Source organism: Alosa pseudoharengus, unplaced genomic scaffold (assembly GCF_046254945.1).
Source record: "Alosa pseudoharengus isolate Yale_2024_CS ecotype anadromous, Long Island Sound unplaced genomic scaffold, YU_APseudo_1.1 YU_APseudo_1.1_scf_2, whole genome shotgun sequence".
In the NCBI taxonomy this organism is placed as follows: Eukaryota; Metazoa; Chordata; class Actinopteri; order Clupeiformes; family Clupeidae; genus Alosa; species Alosa pseudoharengus.
In genome coordinates, this window is record NW_027468663.1 from 49,315,610 (window position 1) to 49,339,720 (window position 24,111).

The 24,111-nt window shown below is 45.4% G+C and overlaps 1 protein-coding gene across 1 annotated transcript; it reads right to left on the bottom strand.

Annotated features, from left to right (window-relative positions):
• Positions 1-62: 62 nt before the first annotated feature.
• bcl2b (BCL2 apoptosis regulator b) lies at positions 63-22,910 on the bottom strand. Its single transcript, XM_076295351.1, has 3 exons — positions 22,417-22,910; positions 21,655-22,284; positions 63-997 (listed from the first exon to the last, which is right to left on the bottom strand). Exons 2-3 carry the CDS (start codon positions 22,195-22,197, stop codon positions 860-862), a joined length of 681 nt encoding a protein of 226 aa, XP_076151466.1. The 5' UTR covers positions 22,198-22,284; positions 22,417-22,910; the 3' UTR covers positions 63-859.
• Positions 22,911-24,111: the final 1,201 nt, after the last annotated feature.

Below are 24,111 nucleotides of genomic sequence, written 5' to 3' on the forward strand. Positions count from 1 at the left end.
GGGCTGCCCACTCCAAACAGAGAGAGAGTGTGTGTGTGTGTGTGTGTGTGCGCGGTGGTGGTGGTGGTGGTGGGGGAGGGGGGGGGTCAGAGTACTTCATCTTCTGTAAAGCCGTGGGTGTGTGTGTGTGTGTGTGGGGGGGGGGGTTCAGAGTACTTCATCTTCTGTAAAACCGTGGGTGTGTCCTTGAGATCTCCTCCACCACAACATTCTCACTGTTGCACTGTTTTACTTTGGGGAGATTCTCAGAGACCATGGCACATGCAAAGTCTTCCCCTCACTGTACACAAAATCACCCACATGGACTCCAGCCAGAAAGACACATGTCTGGGTTAGGGGTTGGGGGGGGGGGGGTAACAACAGAGAGGTCCATCACTGCCAAGCTCCCTCCCAGTTGATCAGTTGATATGACCTCATCTCAGCCTTTGCATGTCAGTAATTGTGAGTCTTTGGTATCTTTGCCGTTTTACTTCATGGTGTGTGGGCAGAAGCTTCCCTTTCCCGCTGTGTTTTTTCTCCCGCACTGTTTGGTTTGTGTCTTTGTTTTGAAGATCAGTGGGACGAGAGGGAGGGGATGGGGAGGGGGGGGGAGAAGGGGGAATATGAGGGAACGACATGGGATGCTTTGATGAGAGACAGGTTGGAAGAAAGAGTGAGTGAAGCCTCTCCCAGGGACAGGAGCTCCTTCATAAAAACAAGCATGAATTGTGTGTGTGTGTGTGTGTGTGTGTGTGTGTGTGTGTGTGTGTTTGATAGAGAGAGACAGAGAAAGAGACAGAGAGAGAGTGAAAGAGAGAGTGGGAGTGAGGGAGGGAAAGACAGAGGGAAGGAGAGGAAGAAGGAAGAAGAAAGGTGTCCTTCATTTTTGAACCAGGTATGCCCCGATAGTCAGGCCTATAGCACCGACAGCAGCCAGGCCAAAGATGGTCACTATGGACGGCCATGAGCTGCGGAACACACTCTCCTTTTGCCGGCCGTACAGCTCCACAAACGCTTCCTGGGGGAGACGGAGAGAGAGAGAGAGAGAGAGAGGAAAATTATTTAAAATGAATCTAAAAGTCATTTTTGTATTGTTGGAAGAAGGTAGACATGCAGCATAATTTCAAAGCATTTGCAAACATCTTTATTCATTGTTTTGTTTTGACTGTAATGTGAGTGCTGTTTTGTCTTCTATGTCTCAGAAAGAATGTAGACCAATAGGGGTTGCAAAACTGAAATCATTGTGCATAACTGTGTCTATCTCTCTCTTTCTGTGAGTGAGTGTGTGTGTGTGTGTGTGTGTGTGTGTGTGTGTGTGTGTGTGTGTGTGTGTGTGTGTGTGTGTGTGTGTGTGTGTGTGTGTGTGTGTGTGTGTGTGTGTGTGTGTGTGTGTGATCACATGATCACAGCTCGCTGGGGGGGCCAGACTGTAGATGTGGGTTCCGATCTTCATGTTCATTCAGCACATGCTCTCACATGCAAGATGCCAAATACAAAAAGAGGGCATTAAAAAAAGTCCACATCCACCCCCTGACACACACACACACACACACACACACACACACACACAGATCGGTGTGCCACAGAAATCACAGAAATACACACAAATCATATTATGCCAAGTAAACGCCAATGTGATTGTGATAATTACCTTGGAGTGTTTATCATAAAAACCTTAAAACCTTAAAGGAGCATTTTTTTGGGAGATTAGCTTATTTATCATCTACCCCAGATCAGAGGATATATAGCCTACCCTTCTCTTCTCTGTGCATGCAATAACCCAGTCTGATTCCGTTAACCTGGTTTAGTTTAATTCAATAGAAGTGCGTTAGACCGTTTGCTCCATAGCTAGCCTATATGGCTAAAATGGAGATATAGGCCAACTGATGTAACTCATTGGAAACTGCATGAAGCCAGTGGCCAACTGGCCTTAGCTCTTCCGCTTACTGAAGCACCTGACTGTCAACCACGAGTGTGCGAGAGAATCGAGTCATGTGAACCAATCCCTGCATCACACTCACAGGATACACACTAATGTCGTCGGTGTATATGTCAGAGAATGTCAAACATATACAGTGTCGGAAAGAATACCAGTTTGGTTCTATACAGGGGGACTGATTCAGAGGAAGAAACCATCACCTCAGACAAAGGCGGTGGTATTTCTGTACCCTTGACCCTCCTGGCTGAGTTCTCACTATAGTTCGGAAATGGGAAGTTCTTGAGAATGACAGAGGTGGATGAGGATGTCCTCTCTGGCGCCCGCTGAGGGAAACCAGTCGGGGACAGGAAGTTTTCTCTAAAGGTGGAATCCAGCAGCAGGACCTCATGTAGTCTGACTGAGAATGGTTTCTCTATACAGAAGATCAGGGTCTTTATTTCAGCATGTATACCGCATATTTGATGGTAACAAAATTGCTCTCTAAATACTTCCATATAAAATGTTAAAGGAACCGTATGTAAGAAAAATATTTCAATTAATCATAAAATGGCCCTGATATGTCACTAGACATTAAGAAATCATGTTTATTTCAAATACTTATATCACTGACAACAGTAGTTCGGCCAGGATATTGTCATTTAAAAAGTGAAGTTGCAGCCCTCAACTGATGTTGATGTTGTGTTTTGTCATGTCATGTTGTGTTTTGGCCTGATGCGCCACCCTCTACCTATCTACTAATCACAAAGTCAGTAGTGTTTCGCCATCCAGGTTGGCAACCTCGAGTCAGGGGGGAGGGGGAGGGGATACACCGCTCTTCAGTATTTTGAAAGTGATTGCAGTACCAGTTTTGGCCACAATCTTACATATGGTTCCTTTAAATATTCAGTTTTCATGTAAATATTTCCTGTCATGCACTGGAAAATAGAGGTTCTAGAATAATCTGCAATAGATGTAAATTATTCTAGAACCTCTATTTGCCTGGTTGAAGGAATTCAGTAAACCATTATGAATGCAATAATTTGGCACCTCAATTTACACTTAATAACACAACAATTGTTAGAAATGAGCGTGCTACAGTCTCATGCCATCTCTGCATTCAGTACAGTGAGAGTGCCGGTTGGGAGTGGAAGAGCAGGAATGCAAGAAAATGTGAATTCTGAAGGCATTTGCTGATATGATCTCACTTGAGCGATCCATCCCAAAAGTGCTACAACCAGACAAAACCATTTCCTTCCCGTCTCTCTCCGTTTTCTGCAGCCAAGGCCCCATAACCATAAACTAGAGACGGAGACATAGAAAATGTGTTGCCTCACATTGCATCTTCAATCCCACACCTGTGGGCTAAAAACCTGCAGGTACCGGCATTTACCACCTCGGCCCTCGACGGCCTGTGATCCAATGTGGATGTGAGGGAGTTGCAACGCAGACCGATGAGACATGTAGGTCATCAGGCACCCTAAGGACACCTCTCTCCCTCCTACCCCCCCCCCCCCACTCCTCCAACACACACACACACCTCCCTCCTTCTCTCTCTGTCTCACTGTCTGCTTCTGCACCCTTCCATGTGTGGATCACCACTGAATTGTGCATTAATTTGTGTAATGTGGGCCATGGTGAGACCACCGACTGTGAGAATGTGTTCTCAGCAGGGGGCCCCGTCTGCCAAAATAAAACTGTCTCTCTCTCTCTCTCTCTCTCTCTCTGTCTCTCTCTCTCTCTCTCAAACAGTTAATGTGCTGTGAACAAAACAACATGTCACAGTAAACGATCACTTGCCTTTGGTGTAGCCCGCACACTGACCGTCTTACCTTGGTTCTCAAGAGTCTCCTGAAACACTACATACAATGGCACTGGAATACAGAGGTGATCTATTGCACACACTCTCATGGGGATCATATGTGCGGAGCCTGGGTAATCACAGGTGCTAATACACCATGACTCATGCAACACCGCAAGGATCTATTGTTATCAACTTGCTACGGGTCATGTTGGAGCAGTGAGGTCACTTTAACATAGCTATGAATTTAATATCCTGCCAGCTTCTTTGAGGAGCATCCCTGAAACCCTTCACCTCCCTCACATAGCATTTTGAACTGCTCTGTTCACCTTAGATGTGGGAACTGCTTCAGAAAGCACTTGAGCCGCCAGATCATAGATCACAGATCACAGGAGGGAATCATGGAAGCACCAGTATGACACGCTAGCGAAAAGTCAGGTGGACATCATAAGACCCGCCCCCCCGCACCTCTCTCTCTCTCTCTCTCTCTCTCTCTCTCTCTCTCGTTCACTCTCTCTCTCGCTCAAACATACATGGGAGGAGTGCCCAGTGTACACAACTTACTCATGTGACTCCAGCACAGGGTCGACAGAAGAATCTGCAGCCTTCTCCTTTCTATTACAACACTTCTGTCTTGACACGCAAGCATGATATGGTAAGTGCTATTGCTATTGGATATAGCAGCTGTACGTGGGCATGAGTAGGTGTCAACAGAGATATAAATATTTGTCAACAAAGATATAAATATGTCACAGTTTTCTTATTACTGCTTCTGGCTTGCTTCTTTGATTGCCAGACTAAATTGGATTCAAGACTCCAATTGCAAGGTGGAAAAGTACTACTGCAGCTTCAAACAGCTCTTTTGAATGAAGGAAAATACCAGTAACTATCACAACTGTCTTAATGAGCGACTCTAAAATACATTCTGCATACGGAGGCAACTAAAATGAAATTATGAACACAAATAGAAAAACACACCAGTGCTCCTTTAAGACAGATCGGCCCCAACACCAGTGCAGTGGGAGCACCGAGGAGGAATGCGCTCACTTAAATGGGCCCTCTTTTAATAAAGTGAAGGGCAATCACATGGAGCCCCCGCAACCACAATCCCTCCCCACTCACATCACTCTGCCTGCCCTTTTATGACGGCCCTGACTCGGCCATGTGAGATCCATAAAGCCCCAGAGGAAGTCTTTGGAACCCACAGCGAGCCCCAGTCTAATGAAAGGCCAGCCGAGGGAAGGCCATGACCCGCAACTTGTTGCCAGTGCGCCATGGTTACCAGACAGCTTTGTAACATTAGTGACACAAATGAGGTTCTTTGTTGAGTTCTGTGTTCAGTTCAGTGTGGTGGTACCTACCATCACCTTTGTGATGAGCAGAAAGCTATCGTTAAAGATAGTATAAATAGATAGATAGACAGCAAGTAAAAAGGCAAGTGTAAAAACGATTAGACAGGATCACTTGGATGTCTCATGACTGATTGTCACACTGATCTCACGATGCAAGACAGGAAATTCCCAGTGGGTTTGAACTCTCACATAAACAAACACTTCTGCTGTTTACACAGACTGCAACCCAAAGACACGCACACCCATGCACACACACACACACACACAGTGAAGCCTTCCAATGAGGACCAGCGCAGACGACAGGTGACAAAGCAGTAACCTTGTACCAGACGGCAAGGTTGAAGCCACAGGTCTCAGGAGTGTCGTTCATCGACCCGCCTGAAGGAAATCCGATGACTGAGTACTTTGGGTCGTGCTCATTACCGGCAGAATGCAGAGAGTCAGCACTGGCTGGGGACCGAAAGGACACAAAGCCCTTGGATAAAGTTGACACTCCACATCCAGCAAAACCTCAGGCTATTGATTTAACAAGCTGGCCAAGTAAAATAGAGGAGATGGCTATGACCGCCGATGTTTCAAACTGCATGGCTGCAGTATTAACAGTGGCAGAGAAGGGTGAGTATATGCCAAAGGAATGCAGGACGGACAAGTCGCTATCAGCATGATAGTCAGCATTAGAGTTACCTGAGATGGCACTGGCAGTACTGAGATGAAGTCTCATTTGACAAAACTTGAAATAAAAAGGATTAGGTTACAGCACTACAGAGAATAATCCTTTCTCTCAAAATGCTAAAAAAAAATCCTCTGTTATTGACCTGGATACATTTATACAACTGGACTCCAATCTCCTGCGTGTTCAGGCGGAAGGTGAGATTGAAGGGCCGTGCAGCAGACAGATGCGCTCCGGTTGTCGCGCTGGCGAACCATGCCTGGAAGGGCCGTCTGCACGCGCTGGAAAACACCTGGGGCATCAGGGAGCGCTGCTGAGCTGGCAGCCCACATCTGAGCGCCAACCATTGCGCTGTCTGCAAAAATGACCTGCGATCGTCCCAATTCTCACTCATAAATATTCAAATGTGTGTCAGTGGCAGTGTGTGTGTGTACACAAAACACAAGCTTTCCCCAGGCCATTACCCAGTCTCCTGCAAAAATGGAATTTGATATGCCCATAAATCAACGGCAGCCATCTTGAGAATTCCTGTTTTTAACGGTTCCTCATTGCTCTTTTGGTAACAACCATGAATAAATCAAATAAAGCATGTGTGTAGGTGACATATTACTTCCAGTTATTATTTATTTATTTGTTTACTCTGTTCTGCAAGGACATGAACCATACCTAAATTCAATTTATTGTTCATTTATCTCTCATCAGCATGGGCTGAAAAATCCTTTTTGCCGTATTTTTCATAAAAGACAATGACCGTCTAGAGAAAATGTTGGTCCAATAATCCAATTACTGTACGGATCCAATATTTCCACAATCAAATTTCCAACAGCCTGTCACAAACAATGTGCCGTAGCATTATGGCTGACTGGAAGAGGGTAGAGTGTGGTGCTCTGCTTCACTCTGTCCCACTTCTGACTGGCTGCCTCGCACTGCCTCCACAGGTCCATGGGGCATTGGCTCATCACATTGCACTCTGGACTGACTGCCTGGGGCGACCCCCCCACCCCACCCACCACACACACCATCTCTTTCCCTTCCCCATTCGCCAGCCTGGTGGCTTTTGGATAGCACCTGGCAATTAAAAAAGTCTAATTCTTCCCCCTCTCATACCAGTGTCACTGGAGATTGAGTCTCAGGAACCCTGTCACAGGCGATAGTCATCTCTCTCAAATGAAAGAGCAGCCGCTACTCAGTGGCCTGTCAGTTGCAATAGTATCAAGCAACTTGCTCCAATTATGATAAAGTAATAAAGTAATACTCCAGCCAGGATCACAGCCTTAGAAATGAGGTAAGCAAGAGATCAAGTACACAACAGGATCGGAAAATTGCAAAATTGCAAAATAAAAATAGGCACTCTATAAATCACAGAGTCAAACACACACCATTCTAATGTCACAGTGTATTCTGAGCTTATTGTCTTGCTGCAGCACCACCTTTGAAGCGTTTGCCTGTCACAGAGCCTCCATGCCCAGCAGAACAGCACACACAGAGAGGCGATAGGGGAGTGTTCGTGTGTGTGTGTGTGTGAGTGTGTGTGTGTGTGTGTGTGTCCTTTTCATGATGGCCTGGCCCTGGCATCCCTCGAGAGGAGCGCTGACAAAAGCTCATGTCTGCAGCAGGCTCTCCTTGCCCGTTCCCCAGAGGGGCACTAACCAAAGAGCGGCGCTGTCTGTCTCTTACTTCTATAAATAAACTGCCGAGCGAGCAGGGGGCCAGAGAGAGAGCCACGCCCGCTGACGGTCAATCTAACGAGGCCGCTCCAGCCTCAGCTCGACAAGGCAGGATGCAGGAAGAGGAGGATGCTGAGTCATCACCTGCTGCTGAGCGGAGGTGGAGAGGAGAGGCCACAGGGTGGAGGTGAGCAGAGTGAGAGGGCGCCCCCATCACCACACCCTTGGCAACATCGCCATGCCCTCTGGAACAATAGGGGTTTACCAGAGGCCAGGAGGCACAATGTGTCCATACCGACCCGTCACGACGACAATTGTTTCTATTAGGGGGACCTCTTTGTGACTGTGTTTCATTCTGTGTCCTATTCAAGACAAATTCAATTGAACTGAATTAGATTTTATAAAAAGAAACTGAAGGCGCACAGCAGGCTTTCCAGACCTGATCTCCGGATGCCTTGAGCGCATGTCTGTGCGTTGAGGGATTCATCCTTTTCACAGCACAATGCCTCCCGCTGACAGTCGTTAGTCCCATATCTTACAATTTATGTGTCATCTGTGACCTTTGTCCAATTTTCAAGACCCAAAACAAAACGCCTCCCTCATTAACGACATATTGAAGACGCCTTTGTGGTAATGAGGGTCAAACGCTCAAGGTCTTATCTTCTACTACCACGCTTCATGAGGTAATGTGATGTAATGATAGAAATGATGCGCCTATATCCTGTGGATCTCACTCCAGGCACAGCACATACACACATGCACAAACTCGGTTGAGATGAGAGAGGTATGAGGTATGAGGTATGAGGATCCTTTAGGCAGAGCTGCCAAACCTCACGCATTCGATTGGTCTAAGAGCGTGTTGAGCCAATCAAATGAATGAATCTTACTCTCAATGTGTGAGAGTTGGCAGCTCTGCTTTAGGACATGCTCCATTGCCTCTGGACTAGAGATTAGCCTAGGCCTCACTTCCCAGACTGTGGGAATGTGAACATTCCCAAGTAGCATGTGCCATCTTGTGCGACATGCATCCCATCTTGTGTAACTGCTATCTTGCCCAACTTCCATGCTCCTTTCCAGGCTGCGAAACCCTCCCCCACTGACCTCAGCATGGGGCCTTATGACCAGACTGGTCACACGACTAATGCCACCCCAGCATAATCTACGTCGTCATGGGGCTGTTGCTCCGACATCATAGGCTGAGCCTCCCCGGTGGTTAACCTCGGCCTGCGCCCACTGGATTACATCAAAACCCACATCAGGGACAGGACGCCAGTGGCTCTGGGCACACGCCATTGTTTATACTTGAATCCTAGCAACAGTCACTTGTCAAGCGCCCAGGCCTCATGTCATTAAAAGCAAAGAGGGGTACCCACAAGGAGGGAGAAGGTTCTCCAGTTACTCTTGAAAAGACCATGCACAAAAGAGGCTGAAGCTCTCCCTCTCTCTCTCTCTTATACCCTCTCTCTCTCTCTGAGAGAAGCATAACACAGTATTTTTGTCTTGGGAATGAAAGTTACATGTTGCTCTTACAGGTAGTAATGATGACATGTTGAGGTGGGGGGGGGGGGGGGGGTGTAGCCTAGGCACAACACACTGTTGCCCTGACACAAACACCTCACACAAGGACAGAGCAATCGATTCAGTTTCTGCACTGCAGGTGAAAAAAGCAAAAAACCGTGTGTGCGTGTGTGTGTCCAAACAGTTAAAACCTTGACGAGGAGATTACAAACATACCATTCTTCCCTGAGAGAGTGGGTGTAACAAGCACAAACTCAGGGTAGGTCTGGACAGCGATGAACTTTTCCATAATACCGAGGCCAGTTACACCGAAGCTCAGAAACGGCCCTGGCAACCAGCAGACACCCGCTGCCAGCCTAAATGTCTGGTAACCATGGAAATAACAGCGCAAAGACGCCGTGGAGACAACACTCGATGGCCAAAAGCATGATTCAGCTCCTTTGTAAGCTCTTCATCTTCCCCCTTTATTATGGCAATAGGTGCAGGAGCATATTACAGAGTGAAATGTGAAAACCGCGCTGACTGACATAACACCAACAAAAAGAAAAGATCAAAAAGAGACAAAAAAATCATATCATTCATCTCCCATCCATTCTGTCTCCTCTTTCACTGGTTTTGCCCTCTATGCAGCTACAACATAATGATAGCAGTCAGGTTTTGGCAACAAGTTTCCACTCTTTCTGAACATTGCCACACAATGGTGCTTGGTTTCAGGTTCACCATTCTCTATAAGTGAAGTGAACACTGACTCCAACTTGGTAAGATTAAAGGGTTTCAGATGACCATTAAAATGAAAAGAAAAACAATGACCTATGTGAGAAAGGTCCTCAAAGGAGATCTTTGAAGTGGAGCCGAGAGAATCAAGGCCTTTTTGTTTCTCTGTGGCTTATCTGTCTTAGAGACTGCTGGAGTTGAAGAAGCGGAGTATTACTTCTAAAGCAATGGAAATGAAAATAGTTTCAGGCTTGACTTGGTATTTGCAGTGTAACAGAGTGAAATGCAGGGGAAAGGGGCCTTTAGACACATTCCAAGGCAAGGGGAAGCAGGTTTGATTCCGAGCAGGTGCGACAACATAACGCACGTTACTTTCGGAGCTGGTTCCCTGGAGGGATGACACTGTTGTTACAGAGCTGCAATGCAAATTATGATGCTAAAATAATAAATCAATGCTTTGCATGGACCAAAGTCTTTGAACAATGTTGAAGAATAATCACAGAGGACCACAATGGGGGGCTTTTTTGCCCCCTTATCAATCTGACCCAGTTCTGCATGTACATCTTTCATAACCTGTATGTAACAGGCCGTGTAGGCTGAGCATTCAAAATCCATGGCAGGGATTTTCCCCCACAATTAGTTCATGCTTGATCAGACAGAGTCTTAGCAAAGAGAGGACAGAGTCAGGAGGTTGTTCTCCTAATCACCTGACCGAACTGAAACGAAAACAAGAATAAGTGGGAAATGAAGTTTCTTTCCTTTACAAACTGACACTGCTATATGTGTCAGTTACCCCAGCTCCTCTGTCCCCATAAACGGAGGCCTCCTTCTCCACCTCTGCTTGGCTCTTTCAGCACTGCCGTCATTGTGCTGGGAGAGAGAACAGAGAGCAGGGAAAAGTTCAATGGCCTCCCCCTGTGCCCAGCTGATTTCCCAGCCTGGCCTTGCCCTGAGGAATGAGAGGAATGCCATGGTGCGTGGAGGGAAAACAATCCCACTTTGTTTCCTGGTGCTAAATGCCATGGGATGCAGCTTGAGCATCCAGAGCCTCCCTTAACTCCGAACCACCCTCTGGCCTGTGGTCTAGCAGGCTTCAGGCCCAGCCGTTTAGGCAGTAAAAGATAATGGATGGCCAGGGACAGATATTGATAACTGCTTGCAGCCTACTGGGTCTCCCTGAGAGAAAAAAGAGTGAGGTCTAGTATGTGTAAAGAGATACAAAGTCTAGACTTTGTTTTGTAGTTTCCTTTTTCCTTCAGCAAACCAATCAGTCTGATTCGAACCAAGCTCTTTCTAGAAACCATGTTTCGAACTGCCTAGATTTACTGTTATAGCATCAGCATAGGTGTACCAGGTTACGACAGAAGTGTCCATAAGTATTATAAACATTATATTTAATTGATAGACAATAATATATTGACATAGGCTTCTTCTATTGTCAGTAAATGTCATTAACATTAAATGAAAGTTAAATGTTGATTGTACATGACCAAACATAGAGAAAAACATATAGAATATATCATAATCTATGTCCATACTACCATGAGCAGGACCATGAAAATAAGCACAGTGTTAAATGACGATAAATGGCCTATTGTTGACTAAATTCCCTCTGGCAAAGAGAGATGATAGACATGAAGGTCAAAAGCACTTTTATACTCAAGGTTGTTTGGTATGTGACTTGACTGCTCTATAGCCTATTCTAAGTGGCCTTAGCTGCATTTGGGATTTGATTAGTATTTACTGGGAAGAGTGAAACCCTCTCAATGCCATGAACCAAGTAGAACACTTTAAAAACTTTTATGGCTAAAAAATTAAAGGTCAAGTTGGTTTTAATCATATGAAAATGGCACTTTTCCACTGCAGATTAATAGGTTTCCCCCCTCTAATGATCTGCTATAAGAGTAGTGAAATTCAAATGAGAGGATAATTAATGAGTTTATAATGTTCCGCTGCAGGCCAAAGACCTTGATGGAACATATTTTTGGGATAGTTTAAGGACAACCTCTGCGGGAACAACTAAGATATCATATAGTATGATATTTCGCAACGCAATTTAGTGAACATTAATGGACATTAACATCAATATCCAAACACTATCTTTTGCAAAATCACACGTTTGGCTTGTTGTTACCTGAACATATGCATCTCTAAGAGGCAAATTGGCTGCCATTTTATGTATGGCTGTATGGCTCTTCAGACGTGTCTGGTGCCCTCGTCTTTGGCAGAGTCAGCTGCCCCTCCCTGTGCCTCTGCCTGTGTGATGTGGCTGAGCTACTGTTTCACCGTCACAGTTTAATAAAAAATCTGCTGTTTGTAGTTAGACAAAAGCCCCCCCCCCCTCGTGACATCCCTCCTCCACTTGTTAACATCACCCCACAGATCAAAGGCTCCTAATCACTGCTGCTACTGTGCCTGGGCTCTTTTTGAGTGCTTTCTGACTGAGGCCTTTGTAATGGAAGAACATGGATGTAATATTCTGTCTTTATTAAACAAGGTTAGACAAGGACAAAGATCGTAGCAAGGTTAAGTCAAGCTACACATTGGAAAAGGCGGGGGGGGGGGGGGGGGACACGTTTGTTTTGTCATTATATAGCTGACCTGCAAATTAAGACATAAAATTGGAGTGTGTCAACACAAATTAACAAGGCACTGAAAATTGAGTCCCCCTCACACAATATTGTCTTTTAACACTCAAACAGACAGTGCACTTAACTTTGGAAAAATAGAATTTCATTAGGCCCAATAAGAATGGTTTATATTGTTCATATTGAGTGAACGAAACCATGTCTAGACATTGGGTTTTCCAAACTGTGAATGTTTGGGTAGATCAAAAGTAGCAAAACGCACCCATTAAATATTAAGTCATAAAAGTGTTTACTCAGGAGGTGTTGGGGGTATGAATCATGGCGCCATGCAAAGCCATGGTAAAATAAAAAGGGCATCAATTTACTACAACCTAACTGGGCTCAACTGTTTTTGGTCACCTCTCACATCATTGCTAAGCAGATTTTCACTATGTGCCACAAAGAGAATGAACAACTTACAGTACATGACATCAAGCCTTTTAAAAGGAGCTTTGCCTTAATCTTACATTATTAAAAAATCTCTTGAATCATGCTGAGTCACAAGTCATACTGAGATCATTTTCTTGGTGAGGTAACTCTGAGATCAGCAAAAAATATATTTCACTGTTGGTCACATGTCCCAGAATGAGCCCGTTTACTGGAAAAACATTGTTTTCCCTTGATGCATGACAAAGCAAATGTCACGAGTTTCACACATCTAAGCACACTTACTGTCACACACACACACACACACACACACACACACACACAAGCAATGTAAATTAATGTCATATGAATTATTTCCACATTGACTGTGAATTTGGTACCTCATGGTTAGATGAACTAGTTCCCATGGTTTATGAAGGCTATGGTCATAATGTTTGAATGGCAGGTATGGTGGCTTAGGGCTTCTGTTTCTTATCGGAAACAAAAATCAAAACAAGCAATAGCGGCACCTTCTATACTCACACAAGGAATTTGGACAGGCCTGTGTGAAAGCTAGTCACGAAAATAAGGGCTTTAGTTGAAGCTGTGAAAGGAGGCTTGTTAGGGGTGATATCCATCTTCTGAACGAGTTGCGCTTTCTGTGCGTCTAAAGCTGACAGAAAAGATGTGTGTGAAGCAGTGGTGAGGGCCTCCTTGCAGAGGAGGATCTGTGTGGCGGCGCTCGGTAGAGGTACGTGGGAAACGCTCCCCTCCGGCTTTCATCTGCCCAACATCACACACACATCACTTTCCAACACATCAAAACCCATCAGGCGCCATCAAAGATGAAGGCAGTCTGCAGAGAACGAGGAGAGGGGAAAGAGAATTCATTCTGCCACCAGTAACAGCCCATCTGACTTTGTGTGTGTGTGTATGTGTGTGTGTGTGTGTGTGTGTGTGTGTGTGTGTGTGTGTGTGTGAATCCTCTTTGTGATGCTGTTTGTTTTTCTTCCCTGTCGTCTATACGCTACCCTTGTGCATTGTACTTGTTGAGTGACTACACAGCTCTTGGAAGTCACGGCTGAATTCAAGGCTTGAGTTTTGTGGAATAAAACAGATAGATCTTAATGCTGAAGTGAAATCTTCACTCGTTAGGTTACCTGTGTAATTCAATTCATTGCCTGCAGCATGACTTACAGTAAGCCACGGGTCATGAGTTCAATTACCAGGGATCACACAATGTAAAACACACTGTCACAGTATGGCTGCAGACACTGGACACCAGTATCTCCTGCTGGATCAAATGTAGGCTGGCTAATGGATAGCTGGAAGCGCAGTATCTCTGGTGCCTGGTTAAAATATCTGATGGTGGCCGTGTGACAGGAAGTAACCGTTCTCAGGGCTAATTACTCCCTCCAGGCCTCGCTCACGTGTTGCCCACTGACAGACGCACATTATTGATTTCACGCCCTCGCATCAGCCTGGGCTCTGCCAGGGAGGGAGTGGCTCGCCCGGGCAGGGTGGTGCCACAGTCTTCAGTGGGTTCGCTCCATCGTTTGTTCACTTGTTCACAATTCCATGAGTGGGACTCGCGTGGCAGCCAAGATTGCTTTAATTTTTTCACTTCCTGTGACAAATTCATTCATCATCCTTTTCACTTCTCCTTTTGAAATTGTGTGTGAAAATAAATGCAGTTGTGCAACCATTCTGAAGGGCCAACACTCTGAACACTGCATTCCATTGTGTGTGTTTACAAAAAAGTTCAGTTCAACTCCAAACTGAGGGTGAAATTGTGGTTGGCTTTATTTCGGTTGGTTGTTGATCTGTTTACAGAATCTGACTCTTGCTGTTGCAGAGCCAAAAAAAAAAAAAAACAGAACAGCGCAGTGATATTTTATTCATAGAGTCATGGAAACAGGACCATAAATAGGAAAGAAAAGCACTTGGAGACAACCAGGCGACCTCCTGCAGCCTTACTGAAGTCAGAGGTGGCATATCTGCCACCGTCCAGTGCACAGCTCAAGCAATCAACAACTAGCAAGGTGTTTCAGCTGCTGAGGCCCCACACAGGAGGAGGCAGGCAGATCTCTATCTGTCTCTATCTCCAATTTCAACTCCCTGTTCCCATGCTGGTGTTCACATCTCTCCTCTCCACACACACACACACACACACACACACTCGTCCAGGTGTCAGCATAATGTGACAGTGCCATCTCTCATGCGCACAAGCCACGTGTCACAATCTTCTGATGTTTTCATAATAAGGCAATTAACTGTCGCTCTGGGGCCGTGCTTGCGCGTCTATATTTAGAGGCGTCTCGCATAGCCCTGCATATTTCAGAGCGCTCGCGGTCACCTGACACTGTCGGCAGTATCCGCAGGTACATGGGAAGAGGAGAAGACCTGGGCAGGCCGGCGGTGGGCAGCTCTTGTTTTGAGGGCAGGCCATTTAGTGTCAAAGATTATGCCAGGGATGTATAATTTATCTGTGTGTGTTCCTCCCCCGCTAAGAGTTAATTCGTGATGTCAAGACAGCCTCTCAGGATGCAGGAACGCTCAGCCGTGACGACCGTGTGCAACCAGAGGAAGGAAACTGAATACGCGCACAGACCTGCACACACACACACACACACACACACACACACACACACACACACACACACACACACACACACACACACAACAAACCTCTCAGTGCCAACATGGAAAAACCACATAAGAGCACTGGTGACCATGAATCATAAAAGGAATCCTCCGACGAAATGAGGGATTAACAAAGTTTTAAACACAGCCACACTTGAATTACATCATTTTGTGCCACCCACAACAACCAGTAATAGCACCAACACACGCATGCATGCACGCGCGTACGTACGCACGCACGCACGCACACATTTTGCACATATATACTGACATCCCTTCAGGAATAGCCACATCCATAGTTCACATGGATCTAAAATAGTCTTGGGTGTGTGAACACCCACTGACCTGATGTCATTGTCCACCATGCAACGGAGCCTCCACACCCTCCGAGGGGCCCTAAGGAAAGCAACGCCCAGGTCGTCCCCTCTATTTATTCACCCACCACGGCAGACGTGGCTAACGACAGCGCAGGCTCCCACGAGAGGGGGCCCTGGAATGAGCAGTGGAAGGCTGTGGGGGACCTGAGGGAGCCAATGAGACTTGTGAGGCCCGAGCTAATGGCACCAGCGCAAGGTGCCTATACACAGCCTTCAAACATGCTCCATAGCAGAAGAGCTAGAGTACCTTATACATGGGAGCTCTGTTCAGTTTTCAATCTGCACTGGAGACCCATTTTAAGGCAATGAAGATAGATATTTGTAGACGTATGAAGACTCTCTACCCTGATTGATATGCCACAAGGATGCAATGCTTTCTGATACTAGTGTTTATTTCTTATTTCCACCACTAGTGTACGCAGTGGTCATATAGGTTTAGTCATATTTTTTTTTCTTCCGGATTTTTATTTTACTTTTTTTCAGTCATTTTGTGTCAACGATTCCCAGGACACTGAAAGACCGGGCTGCACGAAACTTGATGGGCATGGAGCCCACAAGGATGACACGGAACCATTTTCATTTTAATCCATCACCCCCCTGCCGGATTGGACCCCCCGAAAGGAGGGTAGGGCGGACACACTTTTCTGTGAATATTCTTGAGAACCGTAGGGCCTAGGAGGACCACATTGTTTTTGTACATTGGGCTCAAGGGGCCATGTCAACCCATCCCATAGCCCCTCATTTACGTTATAGCGCCATATAGTTAAAAATGAAAAAGCAAAACTACGGCTCTGTAATCGCAGGTATCTTTGGCTTACGTGTTCAAAACTGCACAAAATGACCTGTAGGATCACTATGACACCCTATGAATGCATGCTAAGCTTCGTGGAATTCCATTTATGGGGGGCCATACAATAAATTAATATATATTGACATTTAGTGACTATACACAAATCAGCCTGCAGATGTTGGTGTTGAGTGAAGAGTTGCCGGATGAAGCTGAAATGTACACACACACCCACACACCCACATAAAGACACACACACATGCCACACACAGGCAGGCACACACACACACATAGACTCACCATAACCCCCCCCACACACACACACACACACACACACACACAGAGAGAACACACACACTCACACATATACACAGAAGCAAACACACACATGCACACACTCATTTACATACACAAACATTGCGAGAGTAGGGGATGGAGTAGGAGCTAGAGACAAATTGACAAGTGTGATGGTGCAGGGCTGGGCGGCGGTCATATTTTGTACCGTTCTGCGGTACATCTAGTTTGGCCTTGATGTGGTCACAAGGCTATATTGAGTGGATTTACTATTACAAACTACAACTGAAGCAAGGTTGTTTACCAGAAGCTAATAGCATGGAAGGATGGCCAGTTTTGGCAATCTGTTTGGCACTGCCACATAGTGTAGTGGCATGCGAAACACTTTCAGGCATTATCTGCAGTGACCTGAATGTGAAGGCAGCTCAACACCCAGAGATCAATATGGGAGTTACCTCTAATCCAAAGAAGCTCTAAGAGCCTCCATCAAGGCCCAAAATCTCCTCAACTAATTAGATGTCACCTCTTCAAGTATGTTCATGATTGAATGGGGGAGGATGAAAAAAACAGCAAAAAGAAACATTTGGAAAATAAAGAGAGAGAGAGAGAGAGAGAGAGAGGGAGAGGCAGTAGGCCTGTAAATTTGTGTTTTTGTTCGAATGATAAAATTGAAATTCTGTACAGCTGAGATTAGCCGCCAGAGATGATCACTATAAACAGAGCTGGGGCAGATGGCTGAGGCCCAGACCGGCTCTGGCGAGAGGCCCAGCTGAGGGGGGACACACTGGCCGAGGCGCTGACCCTCTGCAGAGTCCAGCTCACTCACTCTGCATGCACCGCCACATAGAACCTGGACTGTACAGCGCGAACAGTGCCTCTTTTCATTCCACGGCCCAGAGCTCACTCAGGGCACCACATGTACTCCATTTTGAATGTACTGTACAGTTCTCCAGTCACCTCAGGAGACACCACAGGTACTCCATTTTGAATGTACTGTACAGTTCTCCAGTCACCTCAGGAGACACCTACTTGTTTGCTGCTTTCCTTTCTGCCATCAAGATGTACCGCAGATATCAAGGCAGTGTAAATCTGTGCCGGAATCAGAGGTAGATTTTGTTTGACATGTTGATTTCTCCTTTCCATTCTTTTAGGACTGTTGGCTTTTCATCAGCTCCAGTGCTCCAACTTTCCCTTTCATCTTCAGTAAACACCGCCTCCTGACGAAGAGAAATCACTTCCTCTTGTTCTCTACCCTCTCAACTTCGAAGTGAAGCGGAAATGTTGTTGATATGGCTGTCTGTGACCCTTAGCAGATGCACTGGGAGTGTCATGCAAGTGTGTTAACCGGGCTTCTCTCTCTTGCCCTGTGTTCTAAACCTGCTATGAATGTATTTGGGGTGTAGTGTCAGTGGCAGAACTAGAGGAAGCAATGAAATGGTAGTAGCAATGCCAGCAAACATAAAATCATTGCAGCCAGAAGAATGTGCAAATACTGGAGACTGTGCAAATACATTATTTCCTTACTGCCAGTGTGGTTTATTATCAGTTTTTAAAGGTACTCTCGGAGGAACCAGCTCTTAGCGGCGAAGTAGGAAGTAACATCAGGAATCCGATCAATGGCTGGACCAATGATTTTAAAGTTAACGCAAAGTCTACGCCCATTAGGATGCTACAACTGGAAACATTTCCCCAATGAAGCGATGCCAGATCTTCTTCATAAAGTGAATGGGTCTGGTGATACCATTCTAGTTACAAATACCTCAAAATCCAGAAAGGATACAGCACACGCACAAAAAGAGAAAATGACAAAAGAAATATAGGCAACATTAGGGACAGAATTGGTTTCTACGATTTTTGCAAAGGACCTAAACTGTCCCTTTGATCACACTACTCACAGCATAAAGTCAGCAACAGCAATGTGCACGATGATGTCGAAATAAAAACATTTTTGTTTATCCTCATCAGAAGCCCCTGCCTCACGAGCGCCCCCAATCCCCACCTAGAGTCCCCACCTTCTGCCATGAAGCAACCACATGTCTGGGTCAGACATGTAATTTAAGAGGCTGGCAGTCACCACTGTATCCAATCACCCGCCCCTTAAACATCGGCACACAAATAAACACAGGTGCTCCCCGCGCGTGGGCTCAGGGAGTGATTATCCTGTCAGGCAAAGGAGCCCTGCTCCTTAATCTAGCCTCAATTGCTTTTTCTCAGAGGAGAATGGCGGGGGTTCCCAGCTGAAATTAGAGAATAAGAATGTGTGTGTGTGGGGGGGGGGGGGGGGTGAGAGACATAGAGTTGGGTGTTCGTGTGTTTGTCAGTGTATGATATACTATGTGCAGAGTAAGTAAATGTTAGGCTTATGATATTTCAGACTAGACAGAGAGACAAACATATTTAGTCTGTTATTGTTGTAGTTAAAGAACTGTTGTGATTAGGAAAGCACAGCCGGATTTGCAGACTCAACAACACGGAGGCCACGGCTCAACTATTTTGAGCAGAACCTGCATTCAAATAACAGGAAACAGAGAGCCAGTCCGGCCTCAGAATTTTCCAAATCCAACTCACATAGAGCACAGTCACTTCTGAGTTAATTAGTGGCACACCTATATCTGGATTTAGTGTGTGGAAACTCCTCACCCACAAATGACCTCTCACATTAAACCCAGTATGCCTGAGCATCTGCCTTGAGTCTAGTGACAAACTTGTGACCACTGTTCAAACATGGTCACTTGATTAAATGTGACAAAGTTCACATGCAAATTTAAAATCACTTTTTGAAAAAACTGCAACGGTTTCCGAAATGACATGCTTAATATTCCAACATGAGCCACATTATTGTAAAAAAATTCATGTCTGTTGGTGATAATAACATTGCTACTCAGAATGCTATTCAAAACAGCTCCTGCTTCAGCTTCTGCATTCCAATAAATGTCTTTACTGCAAGAACATTGAGATTGAATACGCCCCCTAAAACCCACAACCATTAGTGAGATACGTTTCTGTTTCCAGCTACTCATAACATTTAAGTTTTGTCTTGTTTCCTCTTGTATTTAGGCTACAACTGGTGTGTAGTACACCTGAGAACTGTGAGAAGCAGCACACTTACCTGCAAACCTGCTCGCCAGGCTCCTGAGAGGAGTGTTAAAGAATCAGGTATCCACAAACGTTACCTGAAATCCCTCACTATTGGATTCGAGCTCCAAGCTCTAACGTATAGTCTGAGTGCATGTTTTTGTCATTCAGATCAGTTAATATTTTTAACAGCAGGTTGATATGCTCTATAATGTCCCAACCTGACCATTTCAGGAGAGAGCCTACTTCTTTATTTGTGTAAAAAAGACCTTCATTGTTTACACTGGAATAAATTATGTATATAATTATGCTCCAGTGAGCATTACACGATGCATTTTGTATGCATGTCAGTACTTGATTATGTTGTTTGGTTATGTACTGTATGGCCCCTAGTGATGTGTAAATGGAAATTCAGTGATTAAAACCCACATCAGAAGACAATGTTTTGCCCTCTTCCAGACAGATGAGATTCAGTTTCGTTTTCCAAAAAGGAAACTAAAAAGAGCTCCCTTGTAGCTCACTGAATTAAAGAGGGAATGGAACTCTTGGAGCTGAGTGAACAACTATCCTGCTCTGGGCCTCTTTGCAGAGGGAGCCTTTGATATGGGGCCCAGCTTTGCCATCTTCTGGAGGTCGGGACTCAGGGGGAATGTTAAACGCTTCTTCCTTAAATATGACATTCTATCCATACATCATTGATGAAGCAGCATGCACCCCTCTGGACAGAGAGGCTGAATAATGCAGACGCATGTTAAAGTTTTCGTTTGAACAGCTCCCTGCTAATTAGCCTCTAATTTTTTGCTGTTCGTTTTCTGCCGGCTGCAGAGGAGACGCCACCACACCCCCCCAACCCTGGCCCTCCCCTTCAACTCCAACACTTGCCCTACTAGGCGTGTCTGATAGACACCAAGCTGCATCTGCTTCTCTGGTTGAGCTGGGACACTATCAGACAACTCAAAAGCCTCGAAAGCTTTGCCTCTTGAAAGGTTGATGAAACCAAAATGAGATGCTTCACTTCAACATACTACAAACTTATGTTTTTGAGTATGCCTTTCTCTATGTTAATATGTAAGTAGGCTACGTACCAGGAAAGCCAATCCATCACTTACCACCTTAGTCAATATAATGCTCTGTGTGTTTTTGCCCGGAGGGGCCATCCAAATTATACTGACATGTGCCCTGACATGCGTCCTCCGGGCTTCCGGATGACTGAATTGATTTTCTGCACTGGATAATGGCTGCCATCTCCCTCCTCTCACACATCAGTTAGGCCACTCTCTGTCCCCGTCATCCATCCAATATGAGACCTTCTCTGTGACACTCACATCCAATACGGTCCAACAACCTCAGACTGTTACACCTTTTACTGCAAGTATTTCTTGGCCTGTGATTCTGGTGCACTGATTAAAAATGTAGCTCTACTTGGGATTTTGAAGGACACAATGTCAATGTTTGCTTTTTATTTGACATTTTATTAGCAACTCTGCATTAGTCTGGAGTCTGATTTCAAATACAGTTTCAAACTATGTACAGGAGATCATGAGCCTTAGGTAAGCTGAGATGAAACCTGTATTATTGTCTCGTGTTTCAACGAAGTAGTGAGCTTCTAATGCTCCGCATCTGTCGACGGATGCCATTGAAAAAGCTCAACATGACAGCACTGGGGGCGTGTGGGAGGTGTGACGGACAGCATCAAGCCTTATTGGTCATACACACAGGACAAACAGCGAGCTTCAAATCAGCAACTCACGAAATGCAAGCGTCATTCTTAAAGAGGCGTTACCACACGCGCAAGGCATGTATACATAAAAAAAGAAAAAGGGAAAGAAGAAACGCTGCTGCCGGAAAGAGACAGCGCACGATACGTACCCAGCCTCCATTCTCCTGGATCCAGGCTTGAAGCGGTCCATTGAGGTACTCTGTCATCCAGCCCGCAATGTTGTCCACTTGCGACGTCATCTCCTTATTGACGCACTCCACGCACACTGTTCCCCCAAACTCGAAAAACGCTATTATTCGCCCCCAATTGACCCCATCCCTAAATAACTCGTCAACCACTGCGGTGAACCTGCGATGCGCAGTGATGGATGTAAGATGCAGCTGCATAGACATCTCTGCAAAGTCAGGCTGGTACAGTCTTTCGAGTTCATCCCCAGCTTCGCGTAAAACTCGATGAAGTGCGGCATGTTGGTCATATGTGGAAACTCTGCCTTTACGTGGAGCGCTATCTTCCTCAGCCGATGTTGCATGGCACCGCCGAGTCACTAAAGTAGGTGCGTCCTTTAGGCCGTTGGTAGATGAGTCTATTTCGTCGGTAGTGTGGAATTCCCACGCATATCCCTTTTTCGTCAGTTTGTAATGGATATACTTTTCCACAATATTGCGGTTATCGTAGGGTTTCTCGTTAGCCATGATAGATACTTCTTGTAGCAAACAGCACACTGGCAACGTCGGAGCGTTAAAATATATCCATCTTCAGTGCAAGCATTCTGATTATCTCTGTGAAGTAAAGGTTCGACATAATCAAAATTATACAAATGTACAAATGATACAAATGTAGACACTTGTTATAAAGCATGCAATGGTACCTTCTGTTTTCTAATGTAATTTCAAACACAAGCATAAACTTACTCCTGTCCATATGCTGGCCAGTAATATGACCCATCAATATGTGGTTAGTAAAACGCCCACTTTTCCTGCTGCGAAAATCCTTCGATGTGAATCAGGATATATATCCGTATAGATGACAGTCCATGACAACATTAATCAGTTCCAAATGCGTTCTAAATGCACGACAGCACTCGAGGTCTTGGACGATCGGAGAGCGAGAGAACGATATTCTGGCAGACTACAGTAAACTGTTGGGAGTGGAGCTCCTGAAAAGACGGAAGGGAACGAAATAATTTCGGAGCGCGTTTATTCGAGTTTTCATCAGCGTAGTGCTTGCAACGCCGAGTCTTGAGCGATCTTGCAATACACCATTAGCTTCCCCGTGTTCGTGCAAGAAATGAACATCTAGCATTCATCTCGGCACAACTTGCCCAAGTCGCATACAGGATCCATTCGACTAGAGTGAATCCTGTGGCAGGCAGACTTGGCTTGTCTGCCTCTGCTGGGAGCGTTGAATCGCGTTGACGACTCTGAGGTATTTCCTGTACACTACGTCACTCATTCATGTGTGGTCCTTGCATTTAGAGAGACAAATAAGCGATAGTAACCTTGCCCAAATGAGATTTCGAATAGCTTTGAGGATCTCCCAGTAAAGGGTTTGGTGACACACAGCACACATTGTATGCTGGTATAGATCATTCATTCTACAATAATTCCCTCATTTCAAATGACAGAAATAATGGCTGTGATGTCATGTGAAACTCTTAATCCGTTTTGCATTTTAAAGACAGCTTAAGGACCCAGTTGAGACAGCTAATTTTATAAAACAGACTTATTTTGGCTATCAGCCAAAATTAGTCTGGCTCCAGTTCTTTGAACTACATAATTATGCTCTTTGATCTGTGACGGCCTTTGCAATTGTTCTGCTTTGAATATTAGGTGAGCTGAACCAACTCCTTTTGCAGCATCTTATGAATTATTGCTGTGCGTCATGCTGAAGTGGACTACATCCTAGCTTTCATGTGGGACCCCTAGTGGTCTTTGCAGCCAGAGAATTCTGGGATATGTATTCCACTCCCCTCCACTGACCCTGACATCATGTTCTTGCTCATAAATATCACATTGTCCACCTCATCTCCTGTATCCTTAGACTGTGTGTTTGCATGTCACTTCCAGGGCATTTTACAGCTGTCCAGTTGTCTTACACTATAAATGACGGAATAATGCCACAAAGATGAACTGTGTAGGAAGAGACACATTTGGTTGAAGACACACCCAGAGGCAGATTCTTTCTTGCTTGCTGGTCTGGTACCCATCATCATCATGATGTTCCAATTCTGGTGTCTGTTAGATCTGTTGTGGCTACCTTTTCCTCAACCCTGAGGGTCATATTTTAAAGAGAGAATAGAGGCCTGGCACTGTGTCTTCACTTTCAAAGAAAAAGAGAAGCCGAAGATCAAAGGTGACTTCTAAACTGAAATAGCTCTCATCTGTCTCGCACAGCGTCATTCATGTCCCGAAAACCAAGCAGGCACAGACACACATTAGGCTGCGCTCAGTCGGGAAAAAGGGGGGGGGGGGGGACTTGTCACAGCCACAGCTCTTGTGCTCATTCCCATTCTCTCATCTCCAATGCACACACGTACTTCACAAGGATCAGATGCACACATCCTCTCTCACCCCCCCCCCCCCCCACACGCACACAATTCACAAGTC